Source organism: Nelumbo nucifera, chromosome 3 (genome assembly GCF_055504915.1).
Source record: "Nelumbo nucifera cultivar China Antique chromosome 3, China Antique-T2T, whole genome shotgun sequence".
In the NCBI taxonomy this organism is placed as follows: Eukaryota; Viridiplantae; Streptophyta; class Magnoliopsida; order Proteales; family Nelumbonaceae; genus Nelumbo; species Nelumbo nucifera.
The window spans coordinates 85,547,553-85,569,261 of NC_142651.1; the positions used below are offsets into that span (position 1 = coordinate 85,547,553).

The 21,709-nt window shown below is 40.9% G+C and overlaps 1 protein-coding gene across 2 annotated transcripts in view; it reads right to left on the reverse strand.

Moving 5' to 3' along the window:
* The window catches only part of GSL04 (glucan synthase-like 4), a 133,830-nt gene that overhangs the window by 5,676 nt on the left and 106,445 nt on the right, over positions 1-21,709 (reverse strand). For both annotated transcript variants that reach the window (XM_010259460.3, XM_010259458.3), the window contains exons 35-39: positions 19,769-19,888; positions 19,580-19,695; positions 5,317-5,400; positions 4,987-5,099; positions 4,650-4,879 (exon numbers count right to left, since the gene is read on the reverse strand). In XM_010259460.3, the coding sequence (XP_010257762.1) occupies positions 4,650-4,879; positions 4,987-5,099; positions 5,317-5,400; positions 19,580-19,695; positions 19,769-19,888 (663 nt within the window). The remainder of the gene's footprint in view (positions 1-4,649; positions 4,880-4,986; positions 5,100-5,316; positions 5,401-19,579; positions 19,696-19,768; positions 19,889-21,709) is intronic.

A 21,709-nucleotide genomic window follows, 5' to 3' on the forward strand; every position in this document is an offset into this window, starting at 1 on the left:
TTCACTGAATACAGAGAGAAGACAACACAGTTAGACTGCTCTTGCCTTCTACTCTTTTTCTTCTTGCTCTTGCCGCCCTACCCTGTTCGATTTCCAGTTCTTGGATTGGATCAAGATTCGATCTTGATATTGTTTCTTGCTAGAAGAAACAATTTAGACGCTGTGCTCATTGTCCCATTCGATTCTTGCTGAAGAATCACTAGTTCTTGGTGAAGAACTACCTACTGATCCTGCCTCATCCTAAGCTGCGTCATATTCAGTGGAGGGAGGATTTGGTACACTCTTTGGGCATGAACACCTACGTTGGGAGGAGCATTCTTGCGTGGATTCCGTATGAGGTATATCCCTCCCTTAATTTGGTTTCAGATTTGGTCCGGTTTGGTTACAAGAACGAACCTTGAAAATGTAGTTTTCTAAATTGGGAATAGGATTCCGGATGAGAGTAAAGAAAATTTTGAAATTTTGCCCAACCTTCCTGCAGGGTTCTGCCATCCATATGATGGATCTCCCATCCCTTCACTGATTGCACTAGCTGTCCGAGGGGGTACAAGTTTAAATGTTGGAGGTTCTTTTAAAAAGGGAGATTCACAGAAGATAGTGGATGACAAAGACAAACTTTGGTGCACTCACTGTCAAACGTCCAGGCACACTAGAGACACATGTTGGGATCTTCATGGCAAGCCGAAATGGGCTCAAGAATTAAGTAAGAAGTTTGATCCGATTAAGAAGCTAACCTAGCAGAGTTAGAAGAAATATAACTCAACAAACGTGGCATCTCAAGAGACTAGTCCCATGGTACCCCAAGAACGACACTCTGGTTCTGACCCCAAGGAAGAGATCATCAACTCCTTTCCTAACCACTTGGAATTATATGGTAGGACACTTCGCCAAATGGATTTTAGCCCTACTCCTTCTACCTCCTTTGCATTTACATCAAGTAAGATTGCCACTGCCTTCCATGTGTCATCTCATACATCTGATTCCCCTTGGATAATTGACTTTGGAGCCTCAAACCACATGACTGGTAAGTCAAATTTATTTCAAGCATATAACCTCCTCTCTGGGAGAGATAAGGTGAGACTGGCTGATGGGTCTTATTCCACCATAGCCGGTCAAGGAACCATCTCCCTTCCTCTTAGTCTTACCCTCTCTAATGTGTTGCATGTTCTATCAATTTACTATCCATTAGCAGTATTACTCATTCCTTGAATTGTTCAGTGACCTTCTTTCCTTCTTCGTGTGTATTTCAGGATTTGACCTCGAGGAAGATGATTGGTAGAGGAAGCATGGTGGATGGCCTTTATGTGTTGGAGAATAAAGCTGGTCTTGTGGCTACAGAGTCTTTAAGTTCTTCTAGTGAGAGTTATGCCTACTTGTGGCATAATCGTCTTGGTCACCTTTCGTTTGAGTCTTTAAAACTTATGTTTCCTGAGTTGTTTAAGTCTTTGTTAGTTAGTAAATTGCAGTGTCATACATGCCAATTGAGCAAACATTGTAGAAATTCCTTTCCTTTAAGAAATAAAATATCTGAATTTCCTTTTCATTTTGTCTATTCTGATGTTTGGGGTCCTATTTCTCTACCTACTGAGACTGGATATAAATATTTCATTATTTTAATCGATGACTACTCTAAATATACTTGGGTGTATCCTATGCGATCTAGAGATGAAGTGCTAAAGATTGTGAAAAACTTTCAACGAATGGTTTTCACTCAATTTCAATCTGAAATTCACATTTTCCAGTCGGACAATGCAAAAGCGTACTTCCATAGTGATCTCACAGAGTTCTTTGCTTTGTGTGGATCTCTTCATTGAAGCTCTTGTGGCAGGACACCTCAACAAAATGGTGTTGCTGAAAGGAAAAATCGTCATCTACTTGAGGTAGCTCATGGTTTATTACTTCATATGAATATTCCGAAACATTTTTGGATGGATGCTATTATGTGTGTTGCATATATCATCAACCATATGCCATCTCGGTTACTAGAGAATAAGGCCCCACATCAACTCTTGTTACCTACAGCTCTGTTGTCCCCCATTCCAATGCGTGTCTTTGGGTGTCGTTGCTTCGTTCATGACTTGTCTCATACTCACGGTAAACTCGGTCCCCGTGCCACTCCTTGTGTTTTTCTTGGTTATCCGTTATCTCAAAAGGGTTACCGCTGCTATGGTCCTGTTTCACGCATGTACTATGTCTCCATAGATGTATCATTCTTTGAGAGTCAACCCTTCTTCTCGGTTTCTCCTCAGAGGGAGAGTAGGGTTGAGGAGAAACACACTCAGGTTCAACTACCTTCTCTTCCCAACCCTTCTCCATTTTGAGTCTTTCTTCGCTGTCATAAGAGCCAGCAGAGTTCAAGAGCCTTGGAACCTGAAACTATGCAACCAATATCATCGGACTCTCCAGAGGTAGATCCTCCTCATCAACCAGGTACACTTGTTCCCATTGATATGCCTGAATTTCTTAACATCGATCTTCCTGTTGTTAATGATCTTGATGTTCCTATTGCTAAGAAAAAGGGTGTTAGGTTTTGTACTACTAATCATCCTATCTCTCACTTTGTGTCCTATGATCATATTTCACCTTCATACTGTGCATTCCTTTCCTCTATTGACAGTGTCTCTGTTCCTAAGAATGTGGCAGAAGCTTTATCCAAACATGAATGGACAAATGCAATGAAGGAAGAAATTAATGCCTTACACAAAAATGGCACCTGGGAGTTAGTGGATCTTCCCGAAGGGAAGGAACCAGTGAGTTGCAAGTGGGTATTCACAGTAAAGCATAGAGCTGATGGTTTAGTAGAAAGATACAAAGCTAGATTGGTGGCCAAAGGGTTTACACAAGTGTATGGAGTAAACTATGCAAAGACCTTTGCTCTAGTAGCCAAGATGAATTCAATCAGAACCCTCCTCTCACTGGCAGCTAACCTTGATTGGGAACTTCATCAATTGGTTATCAAGAATGCATTCTTGAATGGTGACCTAGAGGAAGAGGTTTACATGACTCAACCTCTAGGTTTCTGTGCCAAAGGTAGTGAACAGAAGGTGTGCAAGTTAAAAAAAATCTTTATATGGGTTGAAGCAATCACCTCGGGCCTGGTTTAGTAGGTTTCATTTAGTAGTGCAACAGATGGGATTCAAACAATGACAGTCAGATCATACTTTATTTGTGAAAAAAGGTGAAGGGAAAATTGCAGCTTTAATTGTCTATGTTGATGACATAGTAATCACAGGAGATTAGAAGACTAAAATACAGAAGCTAAAGAAATTCCTAGCCACTCAATTTGAAGTGAAAGATCTAGGCCCCTTACGTTATTTTCTTGGAATTAAATTTGCCTGCTAAAAAAGGGGCATCTTTATTTCCCAAAGAAAATATGTACTAGATCTATTAGAGGATATAGGCAAGTTGGGAGTGAAACCAATTGATTCACCCATTGAACCCAACCATCAACTAGGAAACAGTCAGGGGGAGTGTTTGAAAGATGTAAAGAAGTTCTAGAGACTTGTAGGGAGACTCTTATATTTTTCTATGACCAGACCTGATATTGCCTATGCAGTGGGTGTTCTTAGTCAATTCATGTATAATCCTAAGACAACTCACTTTGAAGCTGTAGAAAGAATCCTTAGATACCTCAAGAATTTCCCAGGAGCTGGTTTGCTTTTCTAGAAACATAGGCATTTGAAAGTGGAGGTGTATACAGATGCTGATTGGGCAGGGACAATCGATGACAAAAAATCTACCAGTGGGTATTGTACCTTTGTGGGAGGAAACCTAGTCACCTGGAGAAGTAAGAAGCAAAGAGTGGTGGTTAGATCCAGTGCTGAGGCAGAACACAGAGCCATGTCTCTTGGAGTTTCTGAAATGATGTGGATAAAAAACTTGTTAGGAGGGTTGGGTTTTGCAGTTAACAAACCTATGTCACTTTACTGTGACAACAAGGCTGCTATCAACATTGCTGCTAACCCAGTCCTCCATGATAGAACAAAACATGTTGAAGTGGACAAGCATTTTATTAGAGAAAAACTTGTGAGCGGAGAAGTGTGCACTCCTTATGTTAGTTCAGAGGAACAACTTGCAGACATCTTCACCAAGGGCCTTTTACACGTGCAACATAATAATTTCTGTGACAAGTTGGGCATGATTGACATCCACGTCCCAACTTGAGGGGGAGTGTTGGAATGTTAACTTTATTTATTATGTTTGTATTCTGCTGAGTTAGGGTCCGTTTGGACAAATTAAAACAGTTTTTTCTTTTGTTTTTTATGCTGTAACTTAAGTAGGGGCATAAGGGTCCTTTCCCTTCTAATTATGGTCGCCCTATATATATTAATATAAGTTGGCACCGCCAGCACTGTAGCAGACTCCAAATCTCTCTCTTCTCTTCTCTTCTCTTCTCTCCTCTCCTCTCTTCTCTCCTCTCTTCCTCTTCTCTTCTCCTACCTCTCTTCTCCTCTGTTCGGCTGTTAATACTACTAAAGACAAAGATGCCAACAAACCAATAAACCATTGTCATTGGCAGAAGTATTTAACAGTAAAATTGCAGCAGTAAAAGGCCAGAGTGAAATAAGGAATCATAGAAAGAACCTCTGTACTTTTACAAATTTTAATAACATGGTCAGGGATGAGTTTATGGGATTTGAATAAAGTACCAGGCTATTGAAGTAAAAGCCAACAGTTGTAAAGTAACAGGATAGCATCCGGAAAAAATCGAACCGATGTCCAAGACGGTATATGTCACGACTTAGCGTTTGTTCACTATTTCCGTTGGATACTTTTGCTTCAAACTTTGAGATCTGATTTAGGCCTACATCCCGACCTTTTCCAATCTGCATATACTCATGGTAGACAACATGTCCCTTTCGTAATATGGAATTAAACCCTACATGAAATCAAACGATATGCCATTATTAATAAAATTGAAGACTGCAACCAAGAAACCGAAGATAGTAATTTCTACAACAAGCATTCTTTCTTAATAATTGCTACCAGCAAAAACATCTTCACTCAAGTTAATGGTCTTCGAAGCTTTACTGATTCCACCTCTTGTTATGTGAAATATTCTATCAAATAAATCTGGATGTCCATAGTGAAATCGCACTCTGTACATAAAAGACAATTGTATTAGATGTAGATAGATAGAAGGATAGAAAATAAAGATTAGAACATCAATGAGGACTACTAAGGAATATCAGAGATGAGAATGAAAGTTAATGTCATACCACACTTCAAGTGATTGCAAGAATTGCAACTAGATTATTATTTTCATCTCTTATCCATACAGTTTTCAAAGTTGAACTAGCATATACCATTCCTTACCTCAGAGGATTTGCTGTAAGCCTTTGACCAATGGTGACAAAACTACTTTCCTGGTAGGACATGAACCGAGCCAATGTTGAAATACTGCAATTAGGGAGAAAGCTATAAGGACCCAGGACAACGATTCAAATAGAAAACAGTATATATCTTATTAATTTAACATAATATATTATTTTCATAAAAAATTAACATAATATTATTATGTACAATATAATATATTGGTGTCCTTTAACAAAATATTAGTTTTTCCTTGGAAAATGATATTAAGTAGGAAAATGAATCATGTTCTTAATTTTCCTGGTGCCTCTCTTGGAAAACAAACAGGCTGAACCAAGGAGAGATTGGGGATGCCCTGACCCTCAATTCTTGAAAAATTCAATATGAGATTCGTGATGTACAATCTAGGCTATACCAATTGCTTAGAAGAATTTATTCAATGGTCCCATTGTAATCACCATTCAGTTGGTATGGTCTCCGAAGGTCTGAAGAGACGATGGGGAAAAGAGGGGAAGAGAGGAGAATAGGGATAGATGCTTTAAGAGACCCTAGATTTAGGGTTATGTGGCCGTCTCCAATGCGAGGAGAGTTGTTCTCCTTTTATAGATGGAATCCTGAGGCTATTAGGAGAAGATCCCAAAAGAGACCTTTCCCTATTAGGAAAGAGGGTCTTTATCCTTACGGCAGCTATCAAGTGGACTCCAGTAAGGTTTAGCCATGTGTCTATCAAGACCCTCTAGGAATAGAGTTTCCTTTCCTTGAGGACTCTCACATAGCACATGTCGGCTACACCCCTTCATGGTTCTCTTGTAGCCACGTGTTAAGACTTGCAATTGGCTGACGTGTTCGAATGTTTCTGTAAGTCATCTTTGAAGCATTTCGTCATAGGTCTACGTTATCATGTTATGTTCATCGCAGGTCTCGGATGGCTCTTCGTGCTCATCGCGGGTCCCAGACGGCATTTCGTGCTCATCGTAGGTCTTGGATGGCGCTTCGTGCTCATCGCAGGTCCCGAATGGCATTTCATGCTCATCGCAGGTCCCGGACAGCGCTTCGTGCTCATCGCATGTGTGTGTGTCTCCCATTGCCTTAACAGGGTGTTGTCATGCCATTGCAAAGGTATTTTGGCTGCCCTGGTACCTGATGTGTTTGTTTATCGTCTTGCTCGGCTTGACTGCTGTATTCTTTCTTGTTTGAGGTTTCCTTATGCAGTTCTTGTCCAGGGTCTCTATTACAGTCTCGGTGATGATGATTATATGTACACAAAAGGAAAATTTCCTGGGTCCACCTCTGTAAATAGACCTGAATAGTTGAGAAATATTTGTTGCAAGATATGAATCTAAAGGACCAACCACTGTTCAGAAAATGACTTTATGAAAGATTAGAAACAATGACATTTCTCTACAATTTGTACTCACTTTTTCGAAGGAAAATGTTTGTTTTCCACTATAAACAGATTTGAACATAGCCTCTAGTTTTATCCTACGGGCGTATGATAAGCTAGTTGTATTGTGTTTCTTTTTCTTTTGTTTGTAACATACCTATGTAATTAACGGAGGTGAACGGAGGCGGGAGCAAAGGCGAACAGAGGTAACGGACGGTGAATGAAGGGAAATTGCTTGGGTCGAGATGGGAAGTTGTGTTGTGTGGGTAGAAGTTGCGGCTGGTTTAAGTTTCTTGGGGTGAAGGCTTTTCCAAGGGATGAAGCCAAATAGATTTCCTAGCTCCAGGAGTGGAGGGGGAAGGTGGGATGCGAGAGTGTGGTATAACTCTGGAGGACCGGGCACTGGTGTCTGGAGGAATCTCTCTTTCAAAAAAGCAGTAAGGGCAGGGGCTTGGCTAGGGTTCAGTGATACAGTGCAGATGAGAGAGGGGGAAAGAAGGTTTCTAGAAACAGAGGAAGGAGCCAGGGCGAGAAGGCGCTTCTTGCAGAGATGCCTAATGGGTTGCCTAGACAGAAAGTTACCAGTGGAGGTGATGGAACACTAGGCTGCAAGTCGGTGGTCTGAGGTAGGTGGGGTGAGAGCCAAGTACTTACCTGAGGATCTTTATCTGTTCATCTTCCCTTTAGAGGAGGAGGCAGCTTGGACCTTGCAAAGTGGTCCGTGGTATGTTGGGCAAAATAGGTTGGCCCTCGAATGGTGGGAAGAGATGGTAGCAAATCAGGTGCCGAAGAGAGGGCCAATCACTAAGAGGACGGAGGTATGGATCAAGGTTTTTGGGTTGCCTTTAGTGCTTTGGTGTCCAAGTGTAGTGAAGGGAATAGGTGATCTCTATGGGGGTTTTCTAGGTAAAGACGATCCAGCGGCCGAACTCAAGACATGTGAATGGGGGAGGACCAAGGTGAAAGTGGGAGGAGTAATCCCTGAGAAGGTGGAGATGGTAACGGGTAACTTGTCTTTTTGGGTTTGGATTTGGCAAGGGGTCAGGCTAGAAGTGGGACAGAGGGAAGGGTGTGGGGGGTTTTGGGAAGAGAGGGCAGGGAGGAATGACAAGGGGTGAGAAGAAGGGGGGTCGGAGATTAGTAAAACGGTGGTGCTGGTGATGGAGGAAGAAGAAAGCTCAAGTCGGGGAAGGTTGCCGGAAAAAAGGCTATTGGAGAAGAAAACGGAGAGGAAAGGGCAGCCCGTATTGCATATGGGTGTCGAAGAGACTCCTTTAGACTCATGGAAGGAGATGAAAATTTCGCCCCCACCGAAGAACTGTTTGATGGAAGATCTGGCTTGGGATGGAGTGAAAAAGAATTTTCGAGTTTTGAACTATGAAAACAAGCGGGAAGTTATCTCCAAGGATTGGTTAAAAGAAACTCTCCTAGAATGCTTGGTGGAATTAAATTTGGTGTCAGAAAGATTTGGGTCAATTCTTGTGGGTTGTCGAGAAAGAGAAGCTCCGAGGAACTCACTGGGAATATCGGGAGGGGTATTTTTGGAAGCGGAGGGTAGCTAGAGAGTTAGAGTCGACAACCCTAATTTAATGTGGGGTCTAGAGTGCTTTGTTAGAGATCGAATGAGGATGGACCCAGTGCAAACCGAACCTGTTAGGTTGGACTGGGGCCTCTCTCCATTGGCTAGCAGCTTCGGCCCAGTTACCAATAGTGCAAGAAGACTATGTTGAGGCCCGATGCCGTAGTGAAGTTAGAAGTTCCGCTATTGGAGTTTCGAACCTGGAGAAAACTCCTTAGTCAGAATAAAGGTTTCAGCCAGAATCTATGCCCACGACACTGGAGGGAACACAGTTAGTGTGTGTTTGGGATTAGGAAGCTCGTGTCGTTCCTAATCTGGAGGTGGAGAAAGTTGCTCCCGTAGCGGTGATCAACGACAAAGCAAGTGCCGATCACAGAATAAGCCCCTCAATTGGAGCCAATCTATGGGTTTTTTTAGGGAAGGGCTTAAGAACAGAGAGAAAGAGGGAGATAAAGACAAGGGGGTGGAAGGTTCTTCAGCCTGGGTTAATTCAAAGCTTTTGGGCCTCGAAAAATTTCTCAGGATTTCAATAGCAGGAATGGAGGACGAAATGATTAATTATTTGGAACAAATTGAGAGGAGGTGGTTGGAGGAGAAAGACAAAGCAAACGTGAAAAAAAGAGGGAGTTGGGTCAAAGAAGAATAGGGAGATGCTGAGATTGGCGTGAGGGTTAAATGATAAAGCAAGGAAGGGGGAGGGTGCTGCGAGGGGAGGGGGAAAAAGCAGTTGATAAGGGTTTGCATGGGATTGGGTTCTTTGTTCTTTGTTGTTAATGGAACTGACTCTTCTTTCTTGGAATGTTCGGGGATTGTGCTCCAGATGAAGGAGAATGGTGGTTTGTAATTTATTGAGCAAGTGGAAAACAGATGTGGTCTTCATCCAAGAATCAAAGATGGAAGCAGTCGACGCTAGGGTGATTGGAAGTATTTGGGGTCAAGGTCAGGTGAAGTGGGTGAGTAAGCTGGCTAGAGATAGTGTTGGAGGTATTCTGGTTTTATGGGACCAGTCGAAATGCAAGCTAATCTCGTCTCATGTGGGTGAGTTTTCAGTGTCGGTGGTTTTGGAGTTGGAGGGGGGTTCCAAGGGCTCTTTACTAATGTGTATGGCCCTACGAAAAATGGGGAGAGGGAGAGGCTATGGGAAGATCTGCTGGAGGCCAGAGGCAATTCCAATTTGCCTTGGGTTATTGGAGGAGATTTCAATGTGGTGAGGTTTGTGGAGAAAAAATGGTGGCCATCAGAGATCTAGGGATTTAAGAAGGTTTGTTGACTTTGTGAATCAGTTTAAGCTCTTGGATCTTCCTCTAACGGGGGCTCAATATACTTGGACAAAAAACCAAGAGTCCTTGATTCTGGTTAAGTTAGATAGATTTTTAGTTTCTCCGGGGTGGGATGATGCTTTCCAACATTTAAAACAAGTGGCTCTTCCTCGTCCTATCTCGGATCACTCTCCAATTCAGTTGGCTTGTGGAATTGTAGGAAATCAGGTGAGAAGAGGAACCCCTTTCAAGATGGAAAATGCTTGGTCTGAAGAAAAGGATCTGATTCTGCTGCTTATTTCAAAGTGGACTGGTTTCCAATCTGAAGGAACTAGTTCATTTGTTCTGGCTAGAAAGATCAAATGGATCAAAGAAGTATTGAAATCTTGGAAGTTGGATTTTCTAGGGAAGGCTGAAGCAGAAAAGTTGTGAATCTTGGGGTTCTCAGATCATTTGTTCTGGCTAGAAGTATTGAGCAGGTGGAGGTTTTTCTTGGGGTTCTCAGATGGTTTGAAGTGGTGTCGGGGTTGAGAGTTAATTGGGCTAAGAGTAGATTGATTCCTGTGGGAAAAGTTGTCAATCTTGAAGCTCTTACAGATGTTTTAGCTTGTTAGATAGGTGTCCTGCTTACTATCTATCTAGGTCTCCCTCTTGGAGAAAAATGCACTTCTTCTGCGGTTTGGGATCCGATGGAGAGAGAGGAAAGGAAACTTACCTCTTGGAAGCCAAATATCTTTCCTTGGGGGGCAGAACTACCCTCTTAAAAATCTCTCTCTAACCTCCCTGCTTATTTCTTTTCTCTATTTCCAATCCCGGTCAAAATGGCCCAAAGAATTGAAAAACTTCAGGGAGATTTTATTTGGAGGAGTTCGTAGGAGGAACAAAAAGTACATCTAGTGAATTGGGATCAAGTATGTGTTCCAAAGAAGAATGGGGATTTGGGGATCAGGAAGTTAAAGTTGTTTAACTTGGCTCTGATGGGAAAATGGATTTGGAGATTTGAGAAAGAGAGAAACAGGTAGTGGAGAAAATTAATTGCAGAAAAATACAAGATTGACAGTGGGGACTGGGTAACCACTACTCAGATGAACTTCTTAGGATACTCCTTGTGGAAGAAAGTTATGGAAACACTCCCTTGGTTAAGCAGAGGTCTTGCTCCCAAGGTGAGAAATGGGAACAGGCTAAGGTTCTGGAAGGACATTTGGTGTGATAATAGACCACTTGTTGAAGTATTCCCCCAGTTATTCCAGATTTCTGAAAACCAAAATGGCTCAGTGGCTAACCATTTTGAAGTGTGTGATGGCACTATTACTTGGTGTCCACCTTTTGGAGTTGTTATATAGACAATCCATAGACTTATCGGCTGAGACTCAAAGCTGATGGTGTTTTCTCAGTCAGATCCTTTTCAGGGTTGTTGAATGAAGGCTACTAGAAGTTCCGGCTGAGAAAATTTGGAACCCAGTTGTTCCCTCCAAAGTAAATGCTCTGATAATGGGGTGCTGCTCTTAATAGATGTCTTACTAAGAAGAATCTTGTCAGGAGAGGAGTTCAGATTCAGGATCTGCTGTGTTTTTGTGGCCAAGAGGATGAAGATTGCAATCATTTGTTCATTCACTGCTCTGTATCTTCTGCTATTTGGAGACATTTCCTGTCAGGCCTGGGGCACCATTGGTGTACACCAAACTCTGTTTTGGAGCTGCGGTGGAGCTGGAAGGTCCAGGGTTTGTCAAAGCTGGCTAAGTGTATCGGGAGAGTCATTCCTGCAGCTGTGTTCTGCACAGTTTGGTCTGAAAGGAACAGGAGGATCTTTCAAAATAAAGCTATTGAGTTAGATTGCTTGATCTCCTTTGCTTTCAAACAAATCATCTTGTGGGTTGCAGCTGCAAAGGGTCTTCAGAACTCAGTCCATAGCTCTCAACTGAGATCTAGGAGTTTGTTTGAATGTTGATGTAATTGCAGTGTGTTTTCTGTGTTCGGCTCCCTGTTTAAGGGGGCTGCTGTTGTAATTTGCAGTTCTTTTTAATAAAATTTTATATTACCTTTTCTCAACAAAAATGTAATTATATATTATCCCAAGGGCAATATTATAATTGCAAATAGCCAATGCCCTTTAATATAGGGATCCCTTTGGAGGTGGAGGTATTCATTCAAATACACCTCTTAAACTTGTCAGCTCAACCTACTCCCTTTGTTTTTGTAGGTTATAGTCTTGATCATAATGTATTCCTTTGTTATGACCCTAAGCTTCACCTTCGAGTCTCAAAAAATGTTATTTTTCTTTAAAAGGTTTCTTATTTTGGGCAAATATCCAAGCCATCTAATCTGTCCCTAATTATTTTGCATGACTTCTGTAAAATCCCTATTGGATTCTAGGTTAAAGTAGAGAAGAAGAGAAGAAGAAGAAGGAGGAGGAGAAGGGTTCGATCAAATGAGAAAAAAAAGTCCTCTCTAGTTGACCCACTTGCATTTATCTCACATAAGCTTGGTTACAAGAAAGTCAATATTGCCCCTCATAAGTGATGGGACATACAACTTAGACATGAATAAAACAGATCTTTCACTCTCACACAGATGCACCCAAATGACCAAAATACCCCTGTTCTGTGAACTCTAACACTCCCCCTCAAGTTGGAGAGTATATGTCATATAGTCCCAGCTTGTTACAAATATAATCTACTCTGCCTCGAGAGACAATCCCTTTGTAAAGAGATCTGCCCACTGATTTCCCGAGCTCACATGAGATGTGGTTATCACTCCACTAATCACTTTCTCTCTTACAAAGTGACAATCAACCTCAATATGCTTGGTTCTCTCATGGAAGACTGGATTTGAAGAGATGTGAACAGCTGCTTGGTTATCACAGTATAGTCTCATGGGTTTGTCAACTGAGAACCCCATCTCTTGTAACAAGTTGTTCAACCATACTATTTCACATGTGGTATGAGCCATAGCTCTGTACTCGGCTTCTGCACTACTCCTTGCCACCACAGTTTGTTTCTTGCTCTTCCAAGTTACAAGGTTGCCACCAAGGAAGGTACAATACCCTGTAGTTGATCTCCTGCCTAATACAGAACCAGCCCAATCAACATCTGTATACCCTACTATCTCAAGGGGCCCTCCACTTTTATAAAGCAAACCACGGCCTGGAGCCCCCTTCAAGTACCTAACAATCCTTAGAACTGCTTCCCAATGAGGAATCCGAGGATGCTGCATAAACTGACTCACCATACTCATGGAAAATGATATATCTAGTCGGGTAATAGTAGATAATTCAGCTTTCCCACCAACCTCTTGTATCTTCTAGGGTCATCAAACTCCTCACCTGCATCAACACTCAACTTGACATTCAGCTCCATAGGAGTTTCTATTGGTTTAGCACCTAACAATCCTGTTTCTTCAAGTAGGTCAAGAACATATTTTCTTTGACATAAGTTAATTCCATGTCTTGACCTTGCAACTTCTATTCCTAGGAAGTACTTTAGCTTACCCAAATCTTTCGTATTGAAGTGGTCTTGTAGAAATTTCTTCAATCTGTCAATTTCATTACTGTCACTCCCAGTTATGACAATATCATCCACATATACAACTATCTAGATCTTCCCATCTTTTGAGTCATGGCTGAACACAGAATGGTCTACCTGACACTATTTCATCCCAAAGTTTTTCACTACTTCATTGAACCTACCAAACCATGCCCGTGGAGATTGCTTCAGCCCATAAATTGCCTTTTTGATTCTACAAACCTTACCATCCTCCCCCTAAGCAACAAACCCTGGTGGTTGCTCCATATACACCTCATCAATGAGATCACCATGCAAGAAGGCATTTTTAATGTCTAGTTGCAAAAGAGGCCAATCATACATAGAAACTAATGAAATCAATACCCGAATTGAACCAATTTTAGCCACAGGAGAAAATGTCTCCATATAGTCCACACCATACAACTGAGAGTAGCCCTTGGCCACTAACTTGGACTTTAATCGTTCCACATTGCCATCGGGAAGATACTTCACTGTGTAGACCCACTTACACCCAACAACATGCTTACCAGGAGGAAGAGCAGTGAGGTCCCACGTTTGGTTGTGTTGTGGAGCAGATAGTTCCTCTTCCATTGCTTGCCACCACCCTGGGGAGGTAAGGGCTTCCTAGACAGTCTTGGGGATGGAAACAGATGAGAGCAAAAATATAAAGTGGTGATGAGAAGCAGAAAGGTGAGCAACTGAAACATAGTGTGAAATAGGATGAGAAGTACAAGTGCGTTTACCTTTCTGCATGGCAATAGGAAGATCAAGGTCCGAGGGAGGAGGAGAAACCATAGGATCTATCGATGAGGGCTGAAGTGGAGGAGGGGCCGGTGCTTGTCTATGAGTATACACTTGTCTGATTGGTGGCCTCTCAGTAGTAACTAGCATGGGAGGAGGAACTACAGGGGGGACTGCAACTGGAATGGGGACCACAGGAAGAGGATCCTCAATAGGGACAAAAAGAGGAACTATAGGGGAAGGAGAAAGAAGGAACCGATTCAAAGAAGGTGACATCGGAGCAAAAAAATGACTTATGAGAGTGAGTGTTATAGTACTTATACCCTTTTTGAGTCTTGAAGTATCCAAGGAAGATGCACTTCGTAGCTCGTGCATCTAACTTGTTTAAACCAGGGCCCAAATTTGGGACAAAGCAGACACACCCAAAGACTCTCGGAGTAAGAGGAAACGGAGACAAGGTGGGAAACAACACGGAGAAGGGGATTGACTTCCAAGGATGGACATGGGCATCCGATTGATGAGAAAACATGATGTGAGGACAGCATCATTCCAAAAATGCTTTGGGACATTCATATTAAACATCATAGACCGAGCAGTTTCAAGGAGATGTCGATTTTTTCGTTCAGCCACACCGTTCTGTTGTGGGGTGCAGGAGCACGAGGTTTGATGAATTATCCCATGATGCTCTAAGTATTGCTGAAATGGTGTTGATATGTACTCTTTTGCATTGTCTGAGCGAAGAGCTTTAATATGAACACCAAATTGTGTACGTATTTCAGTATACAATTTCTGAAAAATGGAGAACAATTCACTACGATCTTTCATAAGATAAATTCATGTCATTCTTGGACAGGTCGGACTGTTTTTTTGTTTGGTGAAGATTCAACCACTTCTAGTGTGACCGAAACCAGGTATCATGAATAGTGAAGACTCAGCCACCTCCTGTGTTTCATCAATGCAGAATGGACTAAGTGGGGTATGGATTTATCCTTCCCTATGGCTGTCATACCTCTTGATGGTCTAAATTACTTAGAGTGGTTGAAGGGGATCAGGCTATACATTGCTGCAAGGGGAAAAATAGGCTATATAAATGGAAGAATTAAAGAACCTAATTCTGGGAGTGCTAAGCATGATAGATGGAACCCGGAGAACAACATGGTAATATCATGGCTCTTAGTGTCTATGCAACCTCAAGTGAGAAGAAATTTTATGTGGGCTGAAACAGCTTATGAGATTTGGGAACAAGGAAAGTCAACCTATTCTGAATTGAGACACCATGCAAAGATCTATCGGTTATAGGAAGAAACCTCTACTTGCAAACAAGGGGAGAGGAGTCTCTCTGTGAACTACTCAAACTTGTCTTCCATTTGGAAAGAGTTGGATCACTATCAGAGTGTTGATTGGAAGTGTGACGAAGATGCGAAAGAATATAAGTCTCTTGTTTCTCAGCAAAGGGGTCTTTGTCTTCCTCCTTGGCTAGAACCCTATATATGAATCCATTAGAGTGCAGATCCTTGGAAGCAAGGATCTCCCTTCTGTTCAAGAGGTATATGCTCTAGTCCAGTCAAAGGAAAGTAGAAGAAATCTAATGAATAATTCTGGGGGAAATGCAGTTGTGTTGGCAACAAAAGGAAGTCTTGTTACAAGTGGGGGATATCCTTTTAAGAAGGGAAACTCTCAAAAAAGGGGGGATGACAAAGAAAAATTATGGTGCACCCATTGCCAGAAGCCTCGACACACTTGTGACACATGTTAGGACCTTCATGGGAAGCCGAAATAGGCTTAGAAATTGAGTAATAAATAGGGTTCAGATCTAAATAAGAAGTTAGGACAGCAAGGTTTAAGAAAATTCACTACAGCCAACATGGCTACTCAGGAGAACCAGCCCCCTACTACTACTGTAGTTTAGACAGAAACCACTGATTTTGACCCTAGGGAGGATATCATTAATTCCTTCCATGATCATTTAGAACTTTATGGTAGGGCAATTCGCCAGATGGATGCCCCTCCTCCATCAACTTCATATGTGTCTACATTAGGTAATTCTGCCACAGCTCTCCATGTATTATCTCGTTCCTCTAACTTTCCTTGGATAGTTGATTCTGGAGCGTCAAAGCATATGATCGATAAGTTTACCTACTTTCAGGCCTACCATCTTCTCTCTGGAAGAGATAAAGTGAGGCTGGTTGATGGTTCATTCTCTACCATAGCTGGCCAAGGAACTATTTCTCTTCCTTTTGGTCCTACACTTTCTAATGTTTTACGTGTTCCTCAATTCCCTATTAATTTGTTTTCTGTTAGTAGTATAACCAATTCTTTAAACTGTTCAGTAACCTTCTTCCCTTCTTATTGTGTAATTCAGGATTTGGACTCGGGGAAGATGATTGGTAGAGGGCGTATGGTGAATGATGTCTACTTGCTGGAGAATAAGGCTGGCCTACAAAGTCTAAGAGTCAGTCTATTAAGAGTCAAGCCTATTTTTGGCACAGTTGTCTGGGTCATTTATCCTTTGATTCCATAAAAATTGTATTTCCAGATTTGTTTAAGTCGGTGTCAATGTCAGAGTTGATATGTCAAACTTGTCAATTGAATAAACATTGCAGAACTCATTTTTCTTCAAAGAATAATAAATCTGAATTTCCTTTTCATATTGTTCACTCTGATGTTTGGGAACTAGTTACTTTACCATCTGAAAGTGGCTACAAGTATTTTATTACCTTTATTGACGATTATTCCAGATACACATGGGTATATCCCATGCGAAGAAGGGATGAAGTACCAAAAATTATCCAAGATTTCTAAAGAATGATTTTCACACAATTTCAAACCGAAATCCAAATCTTCTAATTTGATAATGCAAAAGAATACTGACATAATGATCTTACGGAGTTCTTTACTTCACGTGGATCACTCCACCGTACCTCCTATGCCCGGACACCACAACAAAATGGTGTCGCTAAAAGAAAGAACCGCCATCTTCTTGAAGTAGTTTAGGGATTATTGATTCATATGAATGTCCCCAAACACTTTTGGCTTGAAGCTATCCTTTGTGCTGCTTATCTCATTAACTGCTTGCCCTCTCGGTGGTTAGAGTACAAAGCCCCACATCAACTTCTGTTTCCCAAGGCTCCTCTTTTGTCTAATCCTCTCTGTATTTTTGATTGTCGTTGCTTTGTTCAAAACCTATCACCTGCTCGTGGGAAATTTGATCCTCGTGCTATTCCTTGCATATTCTTAGGGTACCCTACAAATCACAAGGGGTATTGGTGCTTTGATCCCGTCTCTCAAAAATATCATGTTTCCATGGATGTCTCCTTTTTGAGAGTAAACCTTTCTGTCCTATTTCTCCTTAAGGGGAGTGTAGGCATGAGGACAAACAGGTTCAGAATCCTCCTCTACCTCGAATTCAACTCCCTCCTCTACCTGATCCTCCTCCCTTCCGTGTTTTCTGTCGTTGTCATCAAGTGCTCCTTCCTCCAGTGCTAATGATGTTAACCTTCCTATTGCTTACTAAAAGGGTGTTAGGTCTTGCACCACCAAGCACCCCATTTCCCATTTGGTTTCCTATGAAAACATTTCACCTTCCTTTCGGGCATTCCTCTCTTCCATTGACTGTGTTCCTACTCCTAAGAATGTGGCGGAAGCTCTCTCAGTGCTTGAATGGATAGATGCAATGAAGGGAGAAATTAATGCATTACATAAAAATGGTACATGGGAATTGGTGGATCTTCTTGAGGGAAAAGAACCAGTTGGATGTAAATGGGTGTATACAATGAAACATAGGGTAGATGGCACAGTGGAAAGGTATAAAGCTCATCTAGTGGCAAAAGGGTTCTCTCAAGTGTATGGGGTGGATTATGCAGAAACTTTTGCACCAATTGCTAAGATGAACTCCATTAGGGTTCTCTTCTCTTTAGCTGCTAACTTCGATTGAGACCTTCACCAATTGGACATCAAGAATGCATTTCTAAATGGTGATTTAGAAGAAGAGGTGTACATGGTACAACCCCCTGGTTTCCGAGCTCAAGGTAATGAACAAAAGGTATGCAAGTTAAAAAAGTCATTTTATGGCCTGAAACAATCACCAAGAGCTTGGTTCAGCAGATTCCAGGTAGCTGTACAACAAAAGGGCTACAAGAAATGCCAATCTGATCATACATTGTTTGTGAAAAGAGGGGAAGGGAAAATTGCAGACCTAATAGTGTATGTTGATGATATAGTTATCACTGGTGATTGGAAAGATGAAATTCAAAGATTGAAGGGAATTTGCTACTCAGTTTGAGGTGAAAGATCTAGGTCCTTTGAGATACTTTCTTGGAATTGAAGTTGCTCGCTCACAAAAGGGCATCTTCATTTCTTAGAGAAAGTATGTCCTAGATCTGTTACAGAATATAAGAAAATTGGGAGTGAAACCCGTTGATTCTCCTATTGATCCTAATCACAAATTAAGTGAGTTCCCAGGTGAATTCATCAAAGATGTGAAGCAATTTCAGAGGCTCATAGGAAGACTGCTATATTTCTCCATGACTCAGACAAACATTGCTTATGTAGTGGGTGTTCTTAGTCAATTCATGCGTGCTCCTAAGACCACTCACCTTGAAGTAGTTGAAAGAATTCTCAGATATCTTAATAAATTCCAAAGTGCAGGTTTATTGTTCCAAATGCACAAACATTTGAAGGTTGAAGTGTATACTGATGCAGATTGGGCAGGATCACTGGATGATAGGAAGTCTACCAGTGGATACTGTACCTTTGTGGGAGGAAACCTAGTCACTTGGAGAAGCAAAAAGCAGAACGTGGTGGCTAGATCCAGTGCTGAAGCTGAATATAGAGCAATGTCTCATGGAGTGGCTGAAATAATGTGGCTAAAAAATCTATTGAGTGAACTGGGATTTACAGTTGATGGACCTATGACTTTATATTGTGACAACAAGGCAGCCATAAACATTGTTGCTAACCCAGTACTGCATGATAGAACCAAACACATTGAGGTAGACAAGCATTTTATCAAATAAAAGGTTGTCAAAGGGGAAGTGTGCACCCCCTATGTCCGGTCCAAAGATCAACTTGCAAACATCTTCACAAAAGGGTTACATCATTTGCGGCACAATGATCTATGTGACAAGTTGGGCATGATTGACATCTATGTCCCAACTTGAGGGGGAGTATTAAAAGGCTGGTTATAAGTTGTTTTTTCTTTGTGTTTTATTTCTGTTAGTGTTGCAGGGGTACTATTGTAATTCCCCTCTTTATGTTACGATTTAGTCGCCCTAAAATAAATACTAAAAAGCTGGCGCTGCCAGCATCTCTTTGAGCTCTCAAATCTCTCCTCTCTCATTTCCTCTCTTCTCTTCACTTCAGCTTCTGGACAAGAATAGCCTTAGTTATACAGAGTAGAATTTAACAGATGAACCACAATACAGTCTATTGCTTTCATATGTTATCACCTCCAGCAACAGAATTTATGTTTCCTTAATGATAAATGTTAAATCTGTAACTTGATCACAAATTTGGATTCTTTCTACATTTGAACTTTTATTATGTAATATTGTAACTGTCCAAGTATGAAAAGGTAATTACAAATTAGTCCATGCATTGCCTGTTACCTTTTGAGGGCTTATAAGTAATTTCTTTTATGATTTTGCAAACTCTTTATATGCCAACCCCATAATTTTTATAGATTTGAATTCAATGGATCTTCAGAAATAAAGTTGTCTGGATTCTTTGTGCCAGTAAATAAAACATATGGTAGCTATTAGCAGAAAGTCTAAAGTTTCGTAACCTTTCTGTGAATATGTATTCTCTCAAACCAATAATAGTAGGAGGTTGTCGTCCATGATTTCGTAGAAATTCTTGCAGAACATTTCTCATTTTGAAGGCTTCTTCCATATAGTTGTCCTGCAAAACCATGCATTGTGAAAACAAGAGATACAAATATCATACTCTATAGAGCAATGTATAAAGAGCCTACTTGGTTCATATCAATTGTTTGCAAAGCATCACCACGTGTAAAAATTATTGCATGGTTTTGGTTTTCAGGCTTTCCTTCTCCAATATTAGGTGGACCAGGAAGTTTAATGCGATATATCTCCTGTAGAGGAAACAGCCAACGTATAATCAACATGCACTGAAATTTCAATTTCATATAAGCATTGGTATTTTTTTTAACAAAGTGTAAATATTATATCATTGATGTAAATGTTAATGTACATGGCAGTTATTGCAGATTTACAATGTCTCAAACATCCGATTCCTTGCCACCCCCTTTTAGCTATCCAATCTGCTCACTGTTAGAAAATCTAGGTATCCACCTTATGACTGATCCCAAATCCATCACTAGTTCTTTAGCTTTTCTAATCTGATATCTGTATCGCCAAGGACCCTCCAAATTACTTCCCAGCTAACCTGTTATTTACCATTGAATCCCCTTCAATAATCAGATTTCTGTAGCTAATAAGTTTAGCCCTTTTCAACCCTGTTAGAACAACCATAAGGTCTGCCTGATTGAATCCCCCATACCAATAGGCACAGAATAGATAAACAGAACATCTACCACATGATTTCTGATCACTCCCCCAACTCCTGATGGTCCAGGGTTGCCTAGGCTGCAACCAACAAAATTCAGCTTAAGGAGATGAGTCTGTGGTGGGCACTGTTGATCAAGTATTCTTGACCTGGCAAGGATAGAATCAGCCATTTCTCCCCAATTTTTTTATGATGTCATTTGTCACATATGGTGCAAATAGCTCCACGGTTTTGACCCAATGAGCCACCTCTACAGTGATAATCAATAATGTTTCTTAATTCCTTTTCCTTTTCATTCAATAGTCAAGCATTCCTTGCTTCCCATACACGCCATAGAATCACTACTCTTACACATCTCTACATAATTTCACCACCTTTCTCTCTTGGATGAGAGAAAAACAAATCTTCAAGCAGGTTTTTTTAGGTCACTAGGAAGAGACCACCTGCACCCAAATAGCAAGAAAAAAATGCTCCCAAATAGAGACACAAAGTTGCAGGAGATTAGAACATGGAAAGAATTTTCACTATTGGCTTTGCACAAGAAGCATAGATGAGGTGATAGACACCAAAAAGATAGTTTTATTGCAAGGTCCCACACATGTTTATTTTAGGGCAAGAGACTCAAACCTCCAATGACATTTTTTATAAATACTCAAACCTCCCCTCTATTTTCAGAAAGGACTAAAACCTCCCCTGTCAGAGTTTTCTAACAGAACCATCAAAAAGTCTTTTTAACCATGCTGATTTTTCATATTTTCAAAAAATGGAATCTTTAAACTTTCTAATTCTTTTTTCGGAACAATAATATATCTTTATTTCATGATTCGTTAATATGGGCTTCAAACACAAAGCAGAAGAAAATATTTGCATTTCTCACCTGTCTTACACCCCAAAAAAATCCCCATTTTCTTTGACAGAATGTGAGAGACTTCTTTGCCAATAATTTAAAATAGAAAGAAAAAGAAACAAGAAATGAATCAGAGAAATACATAAACAGGAACTAGAAGACTTCTTAGTCCTCCACAGCACATCCTTTTCCTTCAATAAATCGAAGAATAGTAGAGTTGGGTGATCCCCTTAGTGTAAATAATACCAATTAGGGTTTTATTCAGAGCAATCTGATCAAGGATCAAATCTTCTTCAAGTCATTGCTACAGGAGGAGCTTGTAAGTTAGGCTTTCGGTGATTCTGTGAAGTGGGTGAAGGGGTTAAAGTTCTGTGTTATGATTCGGCCTGCCTTGGAGTTCTATTTGTTTGAGATCGGTTATGTAGAAAGAGGTAGAAAGGTGGAAGAAAGAGAGAAAGAGAAAAGGAGAAAGTCTGGTTCGAACTGGAAGTCTCAAGAACACAACTCCCATTCGGCCAGATAGTGCTTTTTTATTATTAA